This window comes from Jaculus jaculus, chromosome 11 (assembly GCF_020740685.1).
Source record: "Jaculus jaculus isolate mJacJac1 chromosome 11, mJacJac1.mat.Y.cur, whole genome shotgun sequence".
Lineage (NCBI taxonomy): Eukaryota > Metazoa > Chordata > Mammalia > Rodentia > Dipodidae > Jaculus > Jaculus jaculus.
This window is the reverse complement of record NC_059112.1, coordinates 4407501-4430317: the sequence shown is the minus strand read 5'-3', so window position 1 is coordinate 4430317 and position 22817 is coordinate 4407501. Positions and strand designations below refer to the sequence as shown.

The following is a 22817-nucleotide window of genomic DNA, read 5'->3' as shown; positions in this document are numbered from 1 at the left end:
CATGGCATTTAGTTTGGCATTTGTCAAAATTACCCAACTTTTGCTGCCTTACGGCAGAAGAACAGAAACTAGTAGAAAAGAAGAAGAGATTTAGTGGAGGAGGAGAAAAAAGGAGGGGGGAGAAGAGTCAAAGCCGGGCCTTTAGTCCCAGCACTCGGGAGGCAGAGGTGGGAGGATCACCATGAGTTCAAGGCCACCCTGAGACTACATAGTGAATATCAGGTCAGCCTGAGCTACAGTGAGACCCTACCTCAAAAAAACAAAAAATAAAAAATAAACACGAGTCAAGCTGTGTGTTCTGGCACAGGCCTCTAATCCCAGCCCTAGGCAAACCGAGGCATGAATTCATGGACAAGCTGGCCTACATAGTGAGTCACTGTTTCAAAATAAGTAACATTTAGTGGAATAGAGTCAACATAACAGAGTGATATGACCAGTAGAGTAAGAGTCAGAAAAGACAGCTGCAGTCATGCATGCCCCCAGGACTTACTGGTCCTATGACCACGAGCAAGTTGCTTCGTTTTCTACACTTGCTTCCCTGGGAAAGAATTCAATGGTTTCTAAGTCCCTCCCAGAACCATGGTGTGAGGATCTGCACAACTCTGCTTCAGGACAGCACCAGCATGGCCATGACTTAAGGCGAGGTGGTGCACATGGCTTCTGAGGACTCGCTGAGTGGTGCTTCGCAAACACTAGCTTTTAGGGGTTTGGTATCACATGCAATCAATCATACATGCAGGGAGTACCAAATTGAATAAAAGGAAAGACACTCCTGGATTTGAACCCTGATCTCAATCATTCCCCTACCACTATATTTTGGGCAACTGATTTAACTTCTCTGGGCCTCAGATTTTTAGGTAAAATGGGAATAATGATGACCTGAGGTTTAAATGAACTGAATGAATGGTTGTAAAATACCCAGTTTAGTGCATACATGCTCGATAATACCAGGTATTATGATCACTCCACCTTTAAGCATATAGAGAAAATTAATGGAGGCAAAAAGCCCCTGGTTCAGTAATCATATTGCTTACTCCTTTCCTTTGTTCTTACTTCTTTATGACTCGGCCTCTTCTTCCTCAAAGGCATACCCACCATTTGGCAATGGGCTATATCCCTATCCACCACCTCCATGGCCAATTCCACAGGTAAGAAGTTTTTTCTTTACACTAGTAATAAAAAATAATATTAGGGGCTGGAGGAATGGCTTAGTGGCTGAGGCATTTGCCTGCACAGCCAAAGAACCCAGGTTCAATTTCCCAGGACCCACGTTAGCCAGATGCACAAGGGGGCACATGTATCTGGAGTTCATCTGCAATGGCTGAAGGCCCTGGTGTGCCCATTCTCTCTCCCATTCTTTCTCTCTCTCTCCCCCACCCCCATTCTCTCTGTCAAATAACTAAATATAAAATATTTTTTAAAATATTATTAGCATGTTGTATGTTAAACATGCTAATACAAATTTCATACTTTAATGGAATACCAGATACCAGTCAGTGGAGAGTATAAAACAAAATTATGTCAGTAATTATGCAGAACAATGGTAAAGAAATTATTGAAGAACTTTTTACTTAGACTAATTGGTGGCATAAATACAGTCTATGGATTGGAGAAATGGATTAGCAGTTAAGGTGCTTGCTTGCAAAGTCTAAGGACCCAGGTTCAATTCCCCAGTACCCACATAAGTCAGATGCACAAGGTGGCACATGCATCTGGAATTCATTGCCCGTGGCTAGAGGCCCTGGCATGCCCATTCTCTCCCTCTTTCTCTCCCTCTCTCTCTCTGTAAATAAATAAGTAAGTAAAATATATAAAAAGCAGGAAAACATGTCATGAAAATCAGCAACTATTAATGACTTAATGAATTAATGTTAAAGGGCTGTGTTACTCGACTACTTCCCTCCTACGTCCATAAGAGATGAGAAAACAAGATGATGATCTGTATTTAATAAATTAGGTATAAACATATAAAATAGTTTAAAAACTATAAAACAAGCTATGACTAGACTTTATCATATCTTGTTTCCAGCAACAGATATATCAAAAATACATGAGCTCTCAAACAATTCTTAAAGTTTAAAATGAAATATATTAAGTACAACATAAGCAGTAAAATATAAATAGCAAAAGACACTTGCTGGCGGTTCGCTGAACTATGGCGTAGATTTTTCTAGCTTATAAGCGTGTTCTCATCGACAAGGAACAAGTCGAGGACTGAGGCTGCCGTGCTTTGTCTCCCTACGAGATTAGCAGTGCCCTTCCCTGACCACTCTGAAGGAAGGGCTCCAGTTCAAGACTTATAAAGCAGGAAACTGCCCACCTCCGCTACATATGATTTCCTGAACAGAACCAAGCTCTCTTTATTGTGGTGGTGGTGGTGGTGGTGGTGTTTGAAGAGGGGTTTGTTTGTTGGGGTTTTATTTTGTTTTTTCAAGTGACCTGGAATTCACTCTGTAGTTCCGGGCTGGCATCAAACTCATAACGATCCTCCTACCTCTGCCTCCTGAGTGCTGGGATTAAAGACATGCACCACTACATGCAGCTACAACCTGCTTTGCTTTTTTTTTTTAATGTTTATTCATATTTTTCATTCTTACATGCATGCATAATGTATTCTGATCTTAGTCCCCACCTCCAGTTACTTTCTCTTATTCTCCCCCACCCCAACACCCTTCCTTCCTCTTTCCCATTAATACACATTTTACTTTCATGTTTGTTTGGGGGTTTTTTTGACCCACTGAGTTACATTAAGGTTGCTTGCATGATCATGGGTGGGAAGTGATTAACTATACAATGGGCAATTTACCAGTGGCTACATGACTCCCTATCTCACAGCCACTATTAGCCATCATGAGCCACTCTGAGAGGTGTAGACTCTTATGAGCCCTTCCCCACCCGTGATAAAGTGCTGACAGGCTCGCTGTGCGAGAAACCACAGCTATTGTGAGTTCAGGGTGCAGCAGCCATGTGAGAGCCAGAAAACAGCACAGCACAGTCCTCCTCCCCGTTCCCCCACTCTCACAATTTTCTTTCTGTTTAGCCTGTGACGCCAGACCAGATCCTGGGAGGAGGCGTGCTATCTCTTCTCTGGGCTTTACGGAGACTTCTGTCCTTTACCCTTCTGTGTTAGCCTCTTCAAAGTACTGTGGCAATTTAAAAGGACACAGGAAATGGAGTTCTTGCATTCGTTCTGCCTCCCCTCTTCCGCTGGGTCCCCTGAGCCTTGAAGAAGGTGGCTTGGATGTCCTGCCTGAGGCTAAGCACACAATAGCCTCTTATTCTCAGCAATTTTACCAGCTATGCATCTCTATATTAACCTCTGCACTGCAGTGAGGAGTCTCTGTGTTGAGGCTTCAGACAGCACTACTCTGCGGGAGCAAATACAGATATGCACAAGGCAGTGTTGACATGCTGCCCACTCGTATGACCACAGTAGGGTGTTCTTCCCTGGGGCATAGTCACAGGTTTCTGCCAGGTCTCCAGTACCAGGCCTGAATTCCATCCATCTCAAGTCCGATCAGAAAGCAGATAGGTAATTGCACCGGTGGACAAATCTTGCCTGGCAGATCAGTTGAGAAGCCCACAGATCCACATCGGATTAGGAGTGCGACCGCTCTTCCCCTTGCAGCACGCACAGCACGGTCTGGCACGAGGAAAGCCAGCCGGCAGGAAGGACACTCCCAACTCAGTGCCAGATTCGCTTCTCTATGCCCTGCAAACTGGCTTTTTAAATTTTCCCACTTTGTTTCTCTGTTCACAGTATACCTTTTAAAAAGTTTTATTTAGAGCCGGGCATTGTGGTGCATGCCTTTAATCCCAGCACTCGGGAGGCAGAGGTAGCAGGATCGCCGTGAGTTCAAGGCCACCCTGAGACTACATAGTGAATTCCAGGTCAGCCTGAGCCAGAATGAGACCCTACCTCGGAAAAAAAAAAAAAAAAAAAAAGTTTTATTTAGTGTCAGGCATGGTGGTGCATGCCTTTCATCCCAGCACTTGGGAGGCAGGGGTAGGAGGATTGCTGTGAGACTACACAGTGAATCCAGGTCAGCCTGGGATAGAGTGAGACCCTACCTTGAAAAAAACAAAAATTTTTTTTAAATTAATTTTTTTACTTTATTTTATTTATTTATATATTTATCTGCAAGCAGACAGAGCAAGAGGCAAACAGAGAGAAAGAGAGAGAATGGGCACACTAGAGCCTCTAGCCACTGCAAATGAACTCCAGATGCATGCACCACCCTGTGCATCTGCCTTTATGTGGGTACTGGGGAATTGAACCCAGGTCATTTGACTTTGTAGGAAAGCACCTTAACTGTTGAGCTATCTCTCCAGCCCCCTAATTTTTTTAAGTTAGCATACAAAATAATGGTGTAATTATAAAATTATATATATGATATATATATACATCATATATATGTATACATAGTACATGTATGTACAAGTGATCACTTGATCATATATGTTCATAGTATATACATGCATAATATATGTATATGTATATATACATACACACACAGATATTTTACTTTCCCCCCAATGCTCTCTCTCATCCCTATTAACCCTCTCTGGCTAGTCCTCTACTGTCCCAGATATTCTCACTTTTGTTCTCCCTTTTATTCCTTCCTTTCCCCTTCATTCAGACCTCTTCCTCCAATCTCATGGTCTCCTTTCTTTCATGACCCCCGCACACACATACAAACATTTAAATCTAAAGATCAGGAGCAGAGGAAATATCTCAGTGTTAAAGGCACTTGCTTGCAAAGCCTGCTGACCTGGGTTCAATTCACACATAAAGCCAGATGCACAAAGTGATAAGCACATGCATCTGGAGTTCACTTGCACTGGCAAGAAGTGCTAATGTTACTGCGCTCATTTTCCCTCCCTCCCTCCCTCTCTCCCTTCTTCCCTCCCTTTCTCTCTCTCTCTTATATAAATATTTAAAATAAATAAACTCAGAATTCACATCCAAGAGAAACATGCAATATCTGTCTATCTGAGTCTATTATTTGGCTTAGCATACTGATCTTCAGTTGTATTCTTTTTCCTGCAAATGTCATAACTTCAGTTTGCTTTATGGCTGAATTAAGTTCCATTGTGTATATGTATCACATTTTCTTTATTCATGCATCTGTAAATATATCTAGGATGTTTCTACTTCATAGCTATTTTGAATGGCGTAACAATTTAGTACAAATAGTAAACATTATGTACAAGGATCTCGGTGGCATGTTGACTTGAGTCCTTCAGATATCTACACAGCAGTGGTAGAACTGGGTCATATGACACTTCTATTTCTAGTTTTATGAGGGACTTTTGCATTGGTCTCCATGGTGGCTACACTACTTTCCATTCCCAGCTGCAGTTTACTGGGCTCCTCCCCCACACACCCTCACCAGCATTTGTTGTCCTTCGTTCTCATGATGACGGCAGTTCTAATTAAGGAGCAATAGAATCTTAAAGGAGTTGTAATTTGTATTTCCCTGGTAGCTAAGGATGTTGAACTTTTTCAAGTATTTGTTGGTCATAAGTATTTTTTTTAGAATTATTTATTCATTTGCCAATTGCTTTATTGTGACGATCAACTTTTTCAGTTATATATTCTAGATATTAACCCCTCGATGAGATATAGTTGGTAATGACGTTTGTTCCCTTCTGAAGGATGTCTCTTCACTCTAGTCATTGTTTTCTTTGCTTTGAAGAAATCTTTTAATTTCATTTGTCAATTCTTGGGATTCTTTCCTATGCTACTGGAGTCTTATTCAGAAAATCTTTACACATGCCTGTACATTGAAATATTTTACCTATGTTTGCCTCTAATAGTTTCAGGTCTTACATTCAAGTCTTTTTCGTAGAGTAAAATATATGGATCTAATTTCATTCTTCTGCAAGTGAGTATTGTTTGTCCAGCATCATTTGTTGAAAAAACTGTTGTTTTCCTACTATATGTATGAGAGACCTTTTCCCAAAGTTAGGTGGCTGTACATGTATGAGTTTGCTTCTGGCTTTTCTGTTCCACTTACCTATATATCTGTTTTTGTGCTGGCATCCTGCTGGTTTTATTACTCTAGCTCCATAGTATAGTTTGAACTCAAGTATTTTGATATCTCCAGAACTGCTCTTTTTGCTTAGAATTGCTTTGGCTATTGAGATCCTTTATGCTTCCATACAAATCTTAGGGTTATGTTATTTCTTTTTCTGCAAAGAACATAATTGGAGTTTTGATGCGAATTACACTGAATATGTAATTCTTTTTTAATAGTATAGAAATTTTTATAATATTGATTCTGCCAACCCATGGTCATGGAAAGTCATTACATCTTCACATTTACATGTAAACTTTCAGGTTTAATTAGGAGCTAAGCATAGTGGCTTATGCCTGTAATTCCAAGACTTGACAGGCATCTGCCTTATATCATGAGTTCAAGGCTAGCCAGGTATACATACTGATTAGGATATCCTGAGCTACAGAGAGACACCCTATCTCGGGAAAAAAAAAAAACACATTTAATGAGGAAACACACCATTAAATGTTATCATCTAGAATGCAAGCACTCTAAACATAATGTCATTATTTAATCTCTTATTCCATGTTCTAATATATTTGGATCCTACTATGTAAGTATTTCTCTTCTCTCTCCTTCTTCCTCCTCCTTTTTCTCTCCTTTTTTATTTTTTTAATTTTAAGTTTATTCATTTATTTATATAAGGAGAGGCAGATAGAGGGAGAAAATGGGCACGCCAGGGCCTCCAGCTACTGCAAATGAACTCTAGACGCTTGTACCACCTTATGTATCTGGTTTAGGGTTTATGTGGGTACTGAGGAATTGAACCTGGGTCCTTTGGCTTTGCAGGCAAACACCTTGCCTGCTAAGTTGTCTCTCCACCCCTTCTTCTCCTTTTTATTTCCTTCCTTCCTCTCTTTCTCCACACCCCCCCCCTTTTAGGTAATTGCTAAGATCATACAGAACATCTTGAACAGTATAGTCTAGGATCCATCTAAGTCTTGTAATAGCCAGATAGTCACTCCAGAAATCAAGGTCTGCAGGACTAGTACCTCATTACCAATGGACTAATTTAATATCCCTTCAGTCTCACAGACAAACAGAGAAAGCGGTTTCCAGTCAGGCTTTATAGTGCACATCTATAATTCTAGCACTTGGGAGGCTAAGTCAGAAGAATTGCTGAGTTCAAAGCTAGCTTGAGATACAAAGCAATGCACTATCTCAAAACTGTGTTTGAAAGGAAGGAAAGAAAGATTAAAGTTCCTCAAGTGTTCATCGTGTTTTTAAATCTTTCAGAGGGGACCACCACCAGCTTTTGTACGTCCACAATTCAGCAATGAAGAAGGAGGAGTAAGTAAAATTCAAGCTGTATTTCGCTCCTCAGTAGAGATCACAATCTATTAGCCTCTACTTTTTGATCCTTATCTTACAAAAACTTTAATGTAAGACCCCCCCTGTAGCTCAAGATTCTAAGAATTTTTTAAAGTGAAATAAATTCAAGCCAATGACCTAAATAAATGTGATTCACTGATGGGCATAGCAGTGTATGCCTGTAGGCTCAGCACTCCACAGAGGGCACAGCACTGCATGCCTATAATCTCAGCACTCAGGAGGCAGATGTGAGGCCTGGGGACCAATCCCCAGTGTTGGGTGCAGCACTGCATGCCTATAATCTCAGCACTCAGTAAGCAGATGTGAGGCCTGAGGTCCAATCTCCAGCACCATAAGGAAACTAGAAATATCTTTTTTTTTTCTCTACATGTATTGAAAGGCTTCTTTCATATGTTTCCTAATAAGCTTTTTGCAAAGTTAAGGGTAGACACTAGACAGTGATAAACACAGAAGGAAGTTAAAATCACCTTAGAATATTACTCTCACAAAGGAATTAAATGATTATCTAAATTCCTCATTGTTCAAGTAAATTAAAATCCAGACAATGGGCTGGAGAGATTGCTTAGCGGTTAAGCGCTTGCCTGTGAAGCCTAAGGACCCCGGTTCGAGGCTTGGTTCCCCAGGTCCCACGTTAGCCAGATGCACAAGGGGGCGCACGCATCTGGAGTTCGTTTGCAGAGGCTGGAAGCCCTGGTGCGCCCATTCCCGCTCTCTCCCCCATCTGTCTTTCTCTCTGTGTCTGTCGCTCTCAAATAAATAAATTTAAAAAAAAAAATCCAGACAAGATAAATTACCACTCAATTTCACCTACTGAGTTAGTAAATACAGACCCAAATTTTATGTTGCTCTGGTTTTTTAATTAAAACACTCTTGAAGAATAAGTAATTATATTTAGAGTGACACACTCTTAAAATATTCTATAGACTGGCCAGGTGTGGTGGCACACACCTTTAATCCCAGCATTCAGGAGGCTGAAAAAGGAGGATTACTATAAATTTGAAGCCAGCCTGAGACTACATAGAGAATACCAGGTCAGCCTGGGCTAGAGCAAGAACCTACCTCAAAAAATACTACACACAAAAAAATTCTAGACTGGAATCAGCAAATAGGTCATTTTAGTGATAACAGCATAGTACCCCACTTGTGGCATTTATTCTTTCCATGTATATATGCTGTGTTCTCAGTAAAGTGTAAAAGCCAGTAGTTTGTGGGGGTGAGCTATTATTAAAATAACGACTACCACAGGGTGTTTTCAAAATATTACTGTGAAATATATACATTCATCTGTATGTAACCTAGCTAGATACTGGCACTCCAGAGTTTTAGAAAAAAATATTAGAAAGTAAAGGAATAACCCAGGCATGAACAAAGGCATTAAATATTCATTTTTCCTCTTCAGGATACTTCCCAGTTTCCCACATGATATTAGAGATATTTTCTTACCTATCTATTTCATCACCTCAATTTCTCTAGATTGTATTTGTTTTAAAAGAAAATATAGGGCTGGGCTGTAGCTCAGGCAGAGTTCTGTCCAGAGAAGTGAGTACACAGTGGCTGCAGTCAAACTGAGGTCTTAAGGATGTACCAAGTGTGCAGGGCAGAGGAGAGGTGGGTATGGTTGGAGGCTGGAAACTGAAATAGAAGGGAAATGAGTACTCAGAGAACTTACAGTAGTTATAATGAGATTTAGTGTCATGGCTATGGATCAGATTATTATAACATCATCATCAATATTATTATTAGTATTATTACATAATACAAAACACTTATTAGAAAAGTCCCAAGTTCCAGGTATGGAGTTATATGTGCTGTCTCATTTGACCTTCATGACAAGTTATATGATTAATGTTACTCTATTATTATGTCCACATTGGAAATGAACAAAGTGAACATAGTCAACAGTCATAGTACCAAAGCTAATGAAATTTTAACCCCCCCCCCCATCTAGAGCCTCACTGCTCAGTGCCAAGATGCACTACATTCCATGTTATGCTAAGGAATTTAGCACTTATCCTTTGAGGTACAGGAAACTTTAAGTATATATTTAAAAATGAAGATGGCACAATGCTCAGAACCCATTTCTATGATCTTCTACTCTGGTGGCAGTGGTAAGGCAAAATTAGATGAAAGTAAGATAGTACAAACAGTAGCCAATAAGAAAACCATTGCAAGGCTGGAAAGATAACTTAGTCAGTAAATTGCTTGCATGGCAAGAATGAGAACATGGGTTGGATCCTCAGAATCCACATAAAAATTCTAAACATAGTGCCATGTGCTTATAACATCAAAGCTGTGGAGGCTGAGACAGGGGCTCACTGGGGCTCACTGTCCAGCCAGTTAGGCTCAATTGGCAAGCTTCAGGCCAATGACAAACCACGTCTCAAAAACAGACAAACAAAAAAGATGGATGGTGTTTCTAAGTATAACACACAGGGTTGTCCTCTGGCCTCCAGAGACCCATGCAAAAGCAAGTATGCCTGCATGCACACATAGACAGACAGACAGACAGACACACACACACACACACACACATACACACACACTGAGAAAGAAAGAAAACTACTGCAATAGCTCAGGGAAGCTGGGATAAAAGAAAAAAGGACAAAGATGAAAGTTTAGATTGTCTATGACTTGGTATTTAACTGTCTGGGGCAACCAAGGAGAAAGGCAAAACTGAGGGAATGAGTTGAGTGTAGTCATTGACCTTCAGATGTGCAGTGTTGGAGAATGAAGTTTGGGTGGGTGACTGCCCTGCTGCAACAGCCTCAGGAGACAGTATTATCTGACAGACTCATAACTTTGGGCAGTCAGAAGTACTGGCATTCAATTGATCACTCAAGGTAGGTATGCAAAATGAGACCAGAAAAGTGAGGATAGAGGTGGAACCACAGAACAAAATGGCCAGGCACAATGGTGCATTTGGGCAAAGTCACTGCAAATTTAAAGCCAGCTTGGTCTATGTAGCAAGACTCTGTCAGAAGAAAGAAAAAAAGAAAGAGGGAAGGATAGAGAAAGTAAGGAAGAAAGGTGAAAGAAAGAGAGAGGGAGGGAGGAAGGGAGGGAGGGAGAGAGAGGCAAAGAAAGGAGGAGGATAAAAAAATTTTCAAAAGTAAAAACCTGAAAATTAAGCTGGGTGTGATGGTTCACTCATGCCTCTAACTTCAGCACTCAAGGTGTTGGGACAGGAGGATTTCCAAGGTTTCAAGGCCAGCATTGAGTGATGTCATATCTCACACACACACACAAAATAATAATAATAAAACAAGGACAAAAAATTAAGCCCTCAGCTTTAAGGCCTGTGTCTGTGGGTTGGAGAGCACCAGAAAGGCAGTGGAGTCATGGCAACCGAGGAGGAATCAAACCTCAAGAAAGATACCAGGCAGGGCATGGTGGTGCAGGCCTTTAATCCCAGCACTTAGGAGGCAGAGATAGGAGGATTGCCTTGAGTACAAGGCACTCTGAGACTATATGTAGTGAATTCCAGGTCAGCCTTGGCTAGAGTGAGACCCTACCTTGAAAAAAAAAAACAGAAAAAGGAAGAGAGAGAGAAAGGAAGAACAGAAAGAAGGAAGGAAAGAAGGAAGGAAGGAAGGAAGGAAGGAAGGAAGGAAGGAAGGAAGGAAGGAAGGAAGGAAGGAAGGAAGGAGGGAGGGAGGGAAGGAAAGAAGGAAGAAAGAAAAAAACAAAGGAAGGAAGGAACCACAGCAATGGCTTTAAAAAGAAGCCTATAAGCCAGACATGGTGTTGCACACTTTTAATCCCAGCACTTGGGAGGCAGAGGTAGGAGGATTGCCATGAGTTCAAAGCTACCCTGAAACTACATAGTGATTTCCAGGTCAGCCTGCACTACAGTGAAACCCTACCTCAAAATACCAATAATAATAATAATAATAATAATAATAATAAATAAAATAATAAAAGAAGCCTACAACTGACAAGATTCACCTTTTATACTAAACAATTCCAATACCATGCTAGGGAACAAGGAATAATTCTTAATTTCCATCTTGTTTTCTACAGAACCCATATTATCCTTATTATGGCTATCATGGCTTTGGGGGCCGTCCTTATTATTCAGAAGAGATTGAAGATTATGAAAAACCCAAAGAAAAGGACCCTCCTAAAGTTGAGAGTCCATCCCCAGAATCCTCGGCTAACTCAACAGGGACGGAAGCTAACTCCACCCAAACCAACCCCGGAGGGAACGACACAAGCGTGGTGGGGGGCAGGACCCCTGGGCCAAGTACCGGGAGCACCCCTACAGTTCAGCTTGGCGTCTTCCCACCCCCCACGGCCAATACTTCAGGTCAGGGAGTTCCCAGAAGACAAACCCCATGGAAGCCAAATAAGCCAAATATTTATGAAAATTATCCAAATCCTAACACTCCAAATGTTCCTACAGGAAGACCCTGGCATACCACTGGTGCTGGCCCGGGGAACAGACAGTATAGGCCTCCTCCCCGAAATCCTCCAGTCCAAAGGGGTCCTCGGTGGAATGCCCTTCCTTGGGAAGGCAGACAAGCAGCTCGCCCTGGAAATCCAATCTATCGAAAGGCATCCCCTCCCACTTCAAGAGCTAATTATCCCAGCTATGCAGGAAATCCAGCAAACTTCAGAAGAAAACTTCAGGGGCCAAATAAGCCCTTCACTGGGGCCAATGCTGCCTCAAATAAGCCCTTCACTGGGGCCAATGCTGCCTCAAATAAGCCCTTCACTGGGGCCAATGCTGCCTCAAATAAGCCCTTCACTGGTGCCAATGCTGCCTCAAATAAGCCATTCACTAGGGCCAATGCTGCCTCAAATAAGCCTGTAGGGACCAATGTGGCTTCAAATAAGCCATTTGTGGGGACCAACGTGGCCTCAAATAAACCATTCATGGGGGCCAATCCTGCCTCAAGTAAAAACCTCTTGGGAACTGATGTGGCCTCTCTAGGTCCCAAACAGGGTGCTGTTGGCCATAATGTAAAAATCGAAAACCCAAAGGAAAAGTCAGTAGGTCCAAAAGAAAGAACAATCGGTCCTACAAAAGATCCAACTTCCCTCTGGAGAAACTCTCAACAATACGGAGTTAACAGACCAAATTATAAATTGCCCCACCCCAAGGACAGCATGCTAGGCCCGAATGTTATTTCTATTGATCAACGTGAAAACTTCTACTACCCAAGAGGAGATTCTAGAGCAGTACCACATCACAACATACAAACCCAAGGCCAGAATTTGCCCAAAGGGATTGCTTTACAGCCAAGAAGAATATTTGAAGCAGAAACTAAACAGCCTGAGTTAAAGCATAATACACATCCACCTGCACATCCTGAGGAAATCCCTTCTCCTACAAGAGAGCATTTTCCTGCTGAACGAAACAACTGGAACCACCAAGAAATTCCCCCAGTCTTTAAGGAAAATCCCATGAAGCAGGAAGAAAAGATTCCTCACCCTCCCTATGGCTCTAGGGGAAGTGTTTTCTACCATGAATACAGTTCCTATTATCCTAGGAAAAACTCACCACATATCAAAAGCAATACATGGGATGAGAGAGTTGGTTCTCCCAATATTAGAGGACACCCAAAGAATCCACAGTACCCCATAATCACTCCAGACCAGAAGGAAACAGTCCCTTATAATGAAGAGGACCCAATTGATCCAACTGGAGATGAACCTTTTCCAGGCCGAAGCGGATGGGGTGAGGAAGAGCTGAGCTTTAAAGGACACCAGACGACTAAGCACTACGAACAGGAGCAGTATGTTACAAGCCAACCAAAGGAGTATCTTCCCTATTCCTTAGGCAATCCTTCAAAGCCCAAGGAACGTTTTCCTTACACTGAGTTTTATCCCTGGAGCCCAGAGGAAACTTTTCCATCGTACAATCCAAGTCCCACCATATCTCCACCAGTAGACAGAAGCTATTATGTGAATAATGCTGTTGGACAAGAAGAAAGTACTCTCTATCCTGCATGGAGTTCCTGGGACCACAGGAATCCAACCCCAGAGCAGAAAGAAAGTGGGCCATATTTTACCAGAAATTTCTGGGATCAGTCAACAAGTCTATACAAATCCTATCTACCAGATCAGAAGCAGAGCTATCCCTATGCCAGTAATCCTCCTTCTGGGCTCCAGAGAAACCCAACCTGGCATGAAGATGAGAATTTTAACTATGATATGCAAATTCTGAGGTCAAATTCACCAGACAGAGAACATCTGGCTTTCGCAGACCTAATTCCTCAAAGTTATCCCGTGGGCCAAACAGAAGCACATTTATTTCACCAAGGCCAGAGAGGGTCCTGCTGTATTGGTGCAGGGCACAGAGACAACCCACTGGCTCTACAGGACTTCACTCCATCCCACCGCGCCTCACTTGGGGAGAAGCAGGACGCCAACTCTGCACACACAGAAAGCAGTCACACCAAGCATACGAGACCTGGGGTCACCCCGACAAGCATCCTTCCTGTCCAAAGAAACAGTTCAGAAAATAAGCTGACAGCAGAAAGCCCAAACCAGAGCCCTTTTAGAGATGATGTGTCCACTCTGAGGAGAAACACACCATGCTCTGTGAAGAATCCGGGTGAAATGGAACTCCTGGCCTTTCCTGAAGCCATCACTCAACCTCATACACCTTGCCCCAAAGGTGATGTTAGAGGAAATGATGTTCTGGAGTCCATTTTTGAAAGCAGGCAGGTCAGCGAAGGCACTGCTGGCCTGACCCCAGAACGGCTCATCACCGGGACACCTGGCGAAGGCCTGAAGTCCAAAAGCGTCCAAGGTGAGGTTGGAGGGGGTGAGGGCAAGAAGCAGCGTAGGCCGCCCACCGCCCTACAGGTGCCCTGCTTTGGCTCTAAGCAGGCAGAGCTCCACTCCCCCAGCCCAGGACCTCCACCCACTAGTGACCGTGATCTGCCTGTGCCTACTGAAAACCCCAGCACATTGGTCAGATCAGCTACTGAGGAGCAAGCAAAAGGCATAAGCACAGACCAATTTAAGACAGATGAACATGCTCTGCTTGAGCCCTTCCAGGGCACCAACCTACTGGACCAGATACAAGACTGCTTACTGCTTCAGGCCTAGGGAAACTTCATCCAGTCAATCCTGGGTGAGAGAAAACAACGGACACTCTACACCAAAGGCTCCCCAGCTTTTTCCCTACGACTTAATTATCTTACTGTCTGGAGATCCTTAAGTACTTTTCTCTCCCAGCAATAGGAATAGTGGTCCGGGTGGACTTAAGTGATTGGGCCTCTAGGGCTGGCTGGATCCAGCACCGTCACAATTAGTGCATACCTAAGAAAAAAGTATAAAGGCCATGACCACTGCTCCTTGAACTTGGAAGCCATGAATCTGATTTAGTTTCCTTTTGCTTGTTAATTTCGCATTTTACTTTCAAAGTTCCCTACTTGCAAAGTTGTCTGGTTTTGCACATCTAACCAGCTTTGCATTTTAGATAGGGATCTGCAGTGTAATCCTGGTGCACTCACTGTGTACTTCATATACGGAGATCTGCGCACGAGTGTGGTCCTTATGCACTCTTCTTGGCTCTTGTCAGCTTTTTATTTTTTGAGTTAATATTCTTTTTGACATTTTTTTCTTCCTTTAATTATTTTCATCCTTCCCTTTCTTCCTTTTTCTTTCTCTGTCAATCATTCTACACCAAGCCTTTCTCTTTTCTTCCCCACCACTTTATCACTGCTGGCATGGCAATTAGCTCTCTGGGCCACCACTGGTCTTTTCTTCACGCTCCTCTGTTGTCCTCCTGGCCTCACATGCTCTCTTCTGTCTCATAGTGTGTTGCTGCCAATCGGTCCCCCTCTTTTTCCAACTTTTGCCACTTCCATCTGTCTTTTTCCTCTATTTTCAGATTTTAAGATTCAATACTCTTTTCTTCTTTTTGTATCTACTCTCTAAATTCTTCCTAATTTGTATGCCAGCCAAAATCATCATTGTAGAAAATATTTGAAGCAGTAGACACCGATGCATACTTTTTTTTTTTTAATTTTCTCACGTTCTCTACTGAGTATACTGCTCAGCTAGAGGAATACCTTCCATGGGAAGGGAAGACAGGCTTGTTGCCAGGACCAGTAGTCAAGGGGAAAATAGGGAATGAGAACTAAAGAGCGTCACTCTGGGGCTGAGCATCCAGAAACAAAGCCTGCAACTTGCTGCGGCCTGTCACCAATGCGTCTTCTCTAGATCTCAGAAGACATGTTGGGAAACAGCACCTCTTCAGATAGTTTTCTCTATGCTCTCGTTATAAATTATTCCATCACTGTGTGCTGTGACTAAGATTTCCTTCTTCTTGTCCTGTAGAATCACTCAGACACAGCTTCAGGGGATCTTGATTAAATAGTGTAAATTATTTTGTAAAGTAGATGTTTCTATATTGTCTGGCTTAGAATACATTTGAGCTTTATTAATATGATTTTTACTATTATTGAAGGCATTTTTGGCCTGTTATCTGGATATTGCTTACAGGGGCAAAATTCTCAAAATTCCTTAAAATGTTACTTTCTATCCCTAAGGAGCTTTTAGAAGAAAATTTCCTGGGACAGATTTTGTAAGATCTTAAAAAATTTTGGAAAAGCCTCCTGAAAAGGAATTTTGGTCTTGTATCACCTAAAGTGCATTAAGAGACACCCAGTAATAAATGTTTACGGACTGCCTGGCTTTGGGATGCCTTCCAACACCTGTGAGAGCAGCATAGAGGGCTGTCCCACCAGTGAGAGAGAGGCCAGTGCGGGGTGCCGAGCCAAGTGCCAGTGCTCAGCTTCCTCGACATAGCAACACCGGCGTCACACACAACAGACTGTCTATGCTGCCTGCTGGTTGCTTACACGCCTCCACATCCCACTGGCTTTACACTTGCAGAAAAATTATTAACTCATTCTGTATAAAACTATGTGTTAATAATTTCCCTTTCAAAATAAATAAGTACATTATGTTTCACTGCCTTTTTAAAATATCTTTATTTGTGTGTGTGTGTGTGTGCATGCTCGCATGCGCACGTGTGTGTGTGTGCGTGTGCGTGTGTGTGTGTGTGTGTGTGTGTGTGTGTGTAAGTGCTTATGGACACACCATAGTCTCTTGCCACAGTAAACACACACCAAGGGCACGTGGGACTGTTTGCATCTGGCTATATATGTTAGGTAATCGAAACTGGGCCAGCAGCTTTTGCAAGCAAGCACCTTTAAACACTGAGTCATCTCCCCAGCCCCAGCATTGAATTTAAAATTATTTTTTCTGAAATTTCAGTGTGAGTGCTTTCATTGAAAACTGTCTTCTATTTCCCCATAATGAGCGGGACACACAGTTGACCCATTCACATCACCAAGTACTGCTACAAAATCATCTGTAATGAAAAATGCAATCAACACAGTGTGAGAACATAATAAATTTGAGGAGATAATAAAAAGAAGGGGAAATGTTCTAATAGAAAATGACTGTGTTTCCCATGAGCACAGAGATGCTCCTGCAACCATGGTGCCAGGCTGTATTCCTGGCACTAAAGGTATCAACCATCCTGTATGCTCTGGGTAAGTGATCCGTAAAGCTCTCAAAGTCTTCTCTGAAGCTGAAGTACTCACTGAAGTAGAGACGGAGGCCTCTGAAGACCAATGGCCCCTTGCTTCCACCTTCCCCACCTGCCACTACTGTCCCACTTCTAGGGGGGATTCCTACATCTAGCAGTTGTCCCGCTGATTCTAAAACAGTTAGATGCAACCTCTTCCGCACATAAGTGGTAAAGAAGGTTGTGTGAAAATTACAAATACAGGAGATAATCCAGCGAGGCTAACACCCTCCTGCTTTAGAAGCCGTTCTATCACACAGTCTCTGGAGGCATTGGTCTAGATGACTGGGTAAGATGTTCACTTGTTACTCATGAGGGGGGGAAAGTTGATGAGGATATGCAGGCTCCAGCCAGACCTCTAAAAATTCAGCCTAACCCTCACAATCACAGAGATTTGTCCTCAGGCTTTGTGGCACATCTAAAGATGTACATCACAGCACATGTTTACTCACACCAGATATAACTTTATACATCACTAAAGAGAATTGTGAGTGACTTTTATTACTTATTTATATACTTATATTTCTGTATATTTGTCCCTGTTCTTTCACTTACCCTACTGTCAGTCATAAAAAAAAGACTTGTCCTCAGGAAACCAAAATTCATTTCTAAGAACCAAAAAGGGAAACAGAGATATTAGACTTAAACCCCACAGATCAGTGCCATCTGTGCCTACTTCACAAAACTTTAAATGTTTCACTGTGACTCAGGCCAAATGCTAACTTAAACCTCCAAGAAAAATACACTTGATGGAAAATAGACTTGAGAAAAGAATATAGCACTTGAGTTTGTGCACTTGTTCTTGCATGCATCTGCACCTCACCCTGTCCCAGTGACATTGGTATATCTTTTCCTCACTTTGAGTTTAGAGTCAATTCAATGCAAGAAAACAATCCAGCAGGTAACCAGCAAAATTCATGCCAGTAAAGGAAAAACTGAAAAGGAGACAAGTGGAAACTGAGCTATAACTTGAAACACAAAACCTTCGAGTAGGCAAAGCTGCTCTCAGTGTCCCCATACCTCCCGATCATCCTCGGCTTTCATGGTGCCTGTTTCATCTGTCTGAGTGCCTGCCATCTCCTATTTCTGCATTTCACATGAGCTTGTTCAACAACTACCTCTGAGCTTATCCACGTAAACGAATCTCACTCCTGCATGCACTATGTAATGAAGGTATTCTTGGTGGTTAAATCTACTAGAAAGAGGGCTGGAGATATGGCTTGGTGGTTAAGGCATTTGCCTACCCACATAAAGCCAGATGCACAAAGTAGTGCATGTATCTGGAGTTCATTTTCAGTGGCTAGAGGTTCTGGTATGCCCATTCTTTCACACACACACACACACCCCGCCCCATCTCTCTTGTAAATGAATAACATTTTTTAATCTAATAGAAAGATTTTTTTTCTCCTATATTGACTAATATGTCATTCTCCCAGATGACCCACTATCCCATTCAAAAGTGAGTCTAATCATGATATTTTTAGAAGAAAAAAGATGTTGATTTCTTTGTGGAGGGCCTTTTGGAAGGTCAGTCCATCAGCTATTAAATTTCAGTGGCAACTTGCTCCTTCAGCTGGGGTTTGGATGTCTTCTGAGTGTTGTGTGCCATGTGCCATGTGTTCTCTAGCTATCTCCTCCATGTTGAAACATACCCAGTGGGGAAGAGGGAGTCTCACAAGGCTCATGAGATCCCTCCCCAAGATGATATGCACAGTAACCACTGCTGGAGGAGAGGGGCATGGGCAGAGCTGCCTACAAGTTGTGCAGCGTGATGTCCTGGGCAGAGCAAAAGCTACACAGTATCACTCCCTTCCTTCCTTCCTTCCTTCCTTCCTTCCTTCCTTCCTTCCTTCCTTCCTTCCTTCCTTCCTTCCTTCCTTCCTTCCTTCCTCTCCTTCTTCCTTTCTGAGGTAGAGAGAGAGAGAATGGGCATGTCAGGGCCTCTAGTCACTACAAACAAACACCAGGCGCATTCACCACCTTTTGCATCTGACTTTATGTGGGCACTGGAGAATCAAATCCGGGTCCTTAGGTTTTGCAGGCAAGCACTTTAACCACTGAGCAACCTCTCCAGCCCCGCTTTCTCTCTAAATGCATATGTAAATATATATAATTACATGATTTCACAAATTACATCATTAAAATTTTAACTAGTAAGTAGCAATCCTATGACTACAAAATATATATTATTTGTAGAACATTTGAAAGATTCTAAAAAGTAAAATGAAATAGAAACTTATCACATTTGTGTACTTCCCTCAAATCTTTTCTCATGTATATATGTGTAAGGGAGTGTTCTGTTAGTCATTCTTTTATGCAATACCCTACATTTTCCTATAATATTAACATTCATAATATTAATACTGTATAATCCATTTCTACAAAATTAAAAATATTTAGGTTTTCATTGTCACTGCCTGTAAAATACTCTGAAGTGTTAGTTACTTCCTGTCCTCATTGTTGTGATATTAGCAAAACTCACAGTTTGAGGCAGACTCCGTCCTAGCAGGGCAAGCACAGCAGGAGCCCGGCCACCACAGATGAATGCTGATATTCCACTCTCTTTCCCTTTGACCCTTCTTATTCTTTCCAGGAGCCCACAGGATGGTGGATGGTGCCATTCACACTCAGCTGCGTCTTGCCTCCTTTATTAAATCGCCACCACATTGACAGTTAAACTGATCCATAACCATTGTCAACTTCACACCCAAACACATAACTTTTTTGAATGAGACCCTACCTTGAAAGACCCTCCCCCAAAAAAATGAGTCATAACACTTTCAATATGCAGTGATGCAGGAACTGTTCCAACAGAAGAAACGAGAGCCCAACAGGGACCAATGAGACCACACTAAAATCTGACCCCAGCAGGGCGAGCACCAAATCCTGCGGCTCTGTGTCTGCAACTTGAAGCTGTCAGTGGCGTATCTCTCCACCAGCCTTGGGCAGCAGGCCCACCCTGCAGCTCTGCCACCTGCATCACATTCTTTCTCTCCCTGTGTCTATCTCTCTGTCTCTTTCTCTCCCCTCCTCCCTATTGAGCTGGCTCCACGCTGAGCCTCGGGTTTCCTTGGAGAAAACCCTACAATCTTGTCATGCTCGATATCCTAGGGTATCCATTGCAACTGGGCTTCACCTTTACCGCTTCTGAGACTCAAGGGAATGGCCTCTTGGGGCCACTTTACAGGGAATCGGACCCTGTCACACACTGCCTGATTTCAGTGGCTTTCTGGAACCTGGGCACAAGCATCTGTGACTCTTGTATTTTGTATGCTTGCAAAACCAGCAACATGTGGATGGGTGGTGCTGTCAAGTTCTGTCGCAGCTCACAATGTGCTCTGACCCCCTGCTGCCATGGTGTGGTGGCCTCTACTTGCCTTTGCAATGGAGCCTGGAACGGGGCTTCCAGGATGGCTGTGATCAAGCAGGAACTTTAGTGCAGGCTCTCTCCTTGCAAATAACTTTGCACTTTTACCAGCTTTAGCCTGTGATGGGCAAGGTCTTCTCCTCGGGCACCTTTCTCTTGTCCCAGGGCACAGCCGGTTTCTCCTTAATGCCATTGGTCTCTTTATCAACTACAGGTGCTCGTTCTGCTCCCCGCTTGTTCCCAATTTAAACTGGCCCACGCTCTTGGTCTTGCAAAGCTGCATGGTCTCGCATCTTTCTGCTCCTCTTGCTGTCAACCTGAATACAGGCACTGAGCACGGAGCACGCCGCGGCTTGGATGTGCTGCTTCCTTGAAATGTCCACCCAACAACTTGGTCATCACCTTTGACTTCACCCTCCCTCACAGTTTCAGCACACCAGCAGAACACAGCCACATTCTTTGCTAAAACGTAACCAGAAACGGTCTGCAGACTAGTTCTGAATACTTCTTTTCCCTCTAAAACCTCAAGAGTCCATGTTTCTCTTCGTAGTTTGGCTTCTAAGCTCTCATCAGAACGGCGCCTCAGGCTGAGCTTAAAGCACTACTATGGCTTCTCTGGCCAGGAGCTCCAAACTCTTCCACAGTGTGCCAAACAGCTCCGAAGGCCTGTGGACCACAGTCAACTTTATCACAGCAACAGCCCCACACCTCTGTGCCAGCTTTTAGTATCAGCTGCTTTTGTCTGCAGTAACAAGATACTGACAGAAACAACTTCAGGAAGGAAAGGTTTATCCTGGCTCATGGCTAGAGGGTGCAGCCCATGGGGCAGGGGTGGTGGGGCAGCAGGAGCGAGAAGTCACGAGCGAGAGCACAGTCAGGAAGCAGGGGGCGGATGGTGGCGCACCACCTGCTTTCTCCTTTGTTCCTTTTTATTCAGGCATGGCACCACCCTGTTCAGGGTAGGTCTTCCCGCCTCAGTTAAAAGCTCTCTGAAAATGCCTTCACCCAGAAGTGTGTCTCCTAGGTAACTCTAAATGCCCATCAAGTTGACTATCAGAATTAACCATCACAAGCGCATTCCCTTGAGGACAACCTTGAGGCTTCTTAGAATTTTCACTACCATAAGTAATGTCATTATAAACATCTCTACTCTATCAGTGTTTCTGGGTATTTTCTCAGAATTACTGGGAAGGGTGATCTTAACATGTTAACAAGATAGCATGCTAAACAGATGAGAGTAGTGGTTTTTACTGATAAATACAATCATCAGTTCTCCATATACATCAGTTCTCCATATACTACCTGTAAATTTTTTAAGTCTGTTATGTCTTGATTTTTATTATTTATAACCTTTATTTATTTATTTATTTATTTGGTTTTTCAAGGTAGGGTCTCACTTTAGCCCTAGCTCAGGCTAACCTGGAACTCACTATGTAGTCTCAGGCTGGCCTCAAATTCACAGCAATCCTCTTTCCTCAGCCTCCAAAGGGCTAAGATTAAAGGTGTATGCACCACACCCAGCTATTAACTTTTTTCAATGGGGGTCCCATGAGGACTAAATAAAACAATGCCTATTCATTTTACTATTAGGGGGAGTTGAGGTAGGGTCTCACTCTGGCCCACACTAACCTGGAACTCACATGGAGTCTCAGGGTGGCTCACACTCACAGAAATCTCCTACCTCTGCCTCCCGAGTGCTGTACCAGCACGCCCAGCCTCCTTTCACTTTTAATTGAACCACTAGGTGGAAGCAGAAGTCTGGAATTCTAAGGCCATGATTCAGCACGTCCTACTTCCTGCAGAACCTGGGAACTTGAATGAACTGTAATTTCTCAGGCTGGACAAAACCCTAGACCTACTTCATCAGCAGCTTTGGAGGTGAGCTCAGTGATGTATTTTAAGGCATCTTCCAGGTTATTCTCATGCACTCTAAAGTTTGAGAACCACTTATCTAACATATATCAACATGTGTGTTGTCTTGACAGAGAGAAGATCCAAAAGAACAATTAGCATGTGACAGGTGCAATTCAGAGAGGGATGCTTACTACGACAACTGCTACACTAAGGGTCAAACACACACACACACACACACACACACACACACACACACACACACACATAGGATATACCCTAATTTTATAGAAACCTATGAGTTATGTATTTTTATTTCCATCTTCTTAAAAGAGAAAAGTATCTTATGTTGAAATAGCCTGCCTGGTGTATTTAGACACTTAAAATTTGTATTTCACCCCCTATATACATTGCTGCCCTACAGCCAAGATCTGAAAATGCATTAAGGGTAATTATCCTATTGTACTGTCCTAGATCAGAGGTGCATGTCTATTGTGAGTCAGCAGTTCTCTCCATAGTACCTTTAGACATACATGCCAATTACCCTTGGCTTTCTTCCAGAAAGTCTCTTTTTAAGTGATCACTTACAGCTGGCTGTGGTAATGTACTCCTTTAACCCCAGCACTAGGGATGGTAAGGCAAAAGGACTGTC

The 22817-nt window shown here is 42.8% G+C and overlaps 2 protein-coding genes and 1 non-coding gene across 4 annotated transcripts in view; 1 reads left to right on the top strand and 2 right to left on the bottom strand.

The window, feature by feature from the left end:
- Positions 1-16233, top strand: part of Enam (enamelin) — a 33980-nt gene extending 17747 nt beyond the window's left edge. Inside the window, exons 7-9 of the mRNA XM_045130153.1 lie at positions 1086-1148; positions 7299-7352; positions 11415-16233. Of these exons, the coding sequence (XP_044986088.1) occupies positions 1086-1148; positions 7299-7352; positions 11415-14453 (3156 nt within the window). The 3' untranslated portion in view covers positions 14454-16233. The remainder of the gene's footprint in view (positions 1-1085; positions 1149-7298; positions 7353-11414) is intronic.
- Jchain (joining chain of multimeric IgA and IgM) overlaps positions 1-22817 on the bottom strand; it is a 112391-nt gene that overhangs the window by 75966 nt on the left and 13608 nt on the right. Inside the window, exon 5 of one of the 2 annotated variants that reach the window (XR_006639584.1) lies at positions 9012-9026. The exons of the other annotated variant lie outside the window; for it this stretch is intronic. The gene's annotated coding sequence lies outside the window, so the exon portion shown is untranslated. Of the gene's footprint in view, positions 1-9011; positions 9027-22817 lie in introns of those variants that run through there. 2 annotated transcript variants of the gene reach the window in all.
- On the bottom strand, positions 3040-3165 carry LOC123453469. Its single transcript, XR_006632850.1, has one exon. It is a non-coding gene; the product is annotated as a small nucleolar RNA SNORA26 (small nucleolar RNA).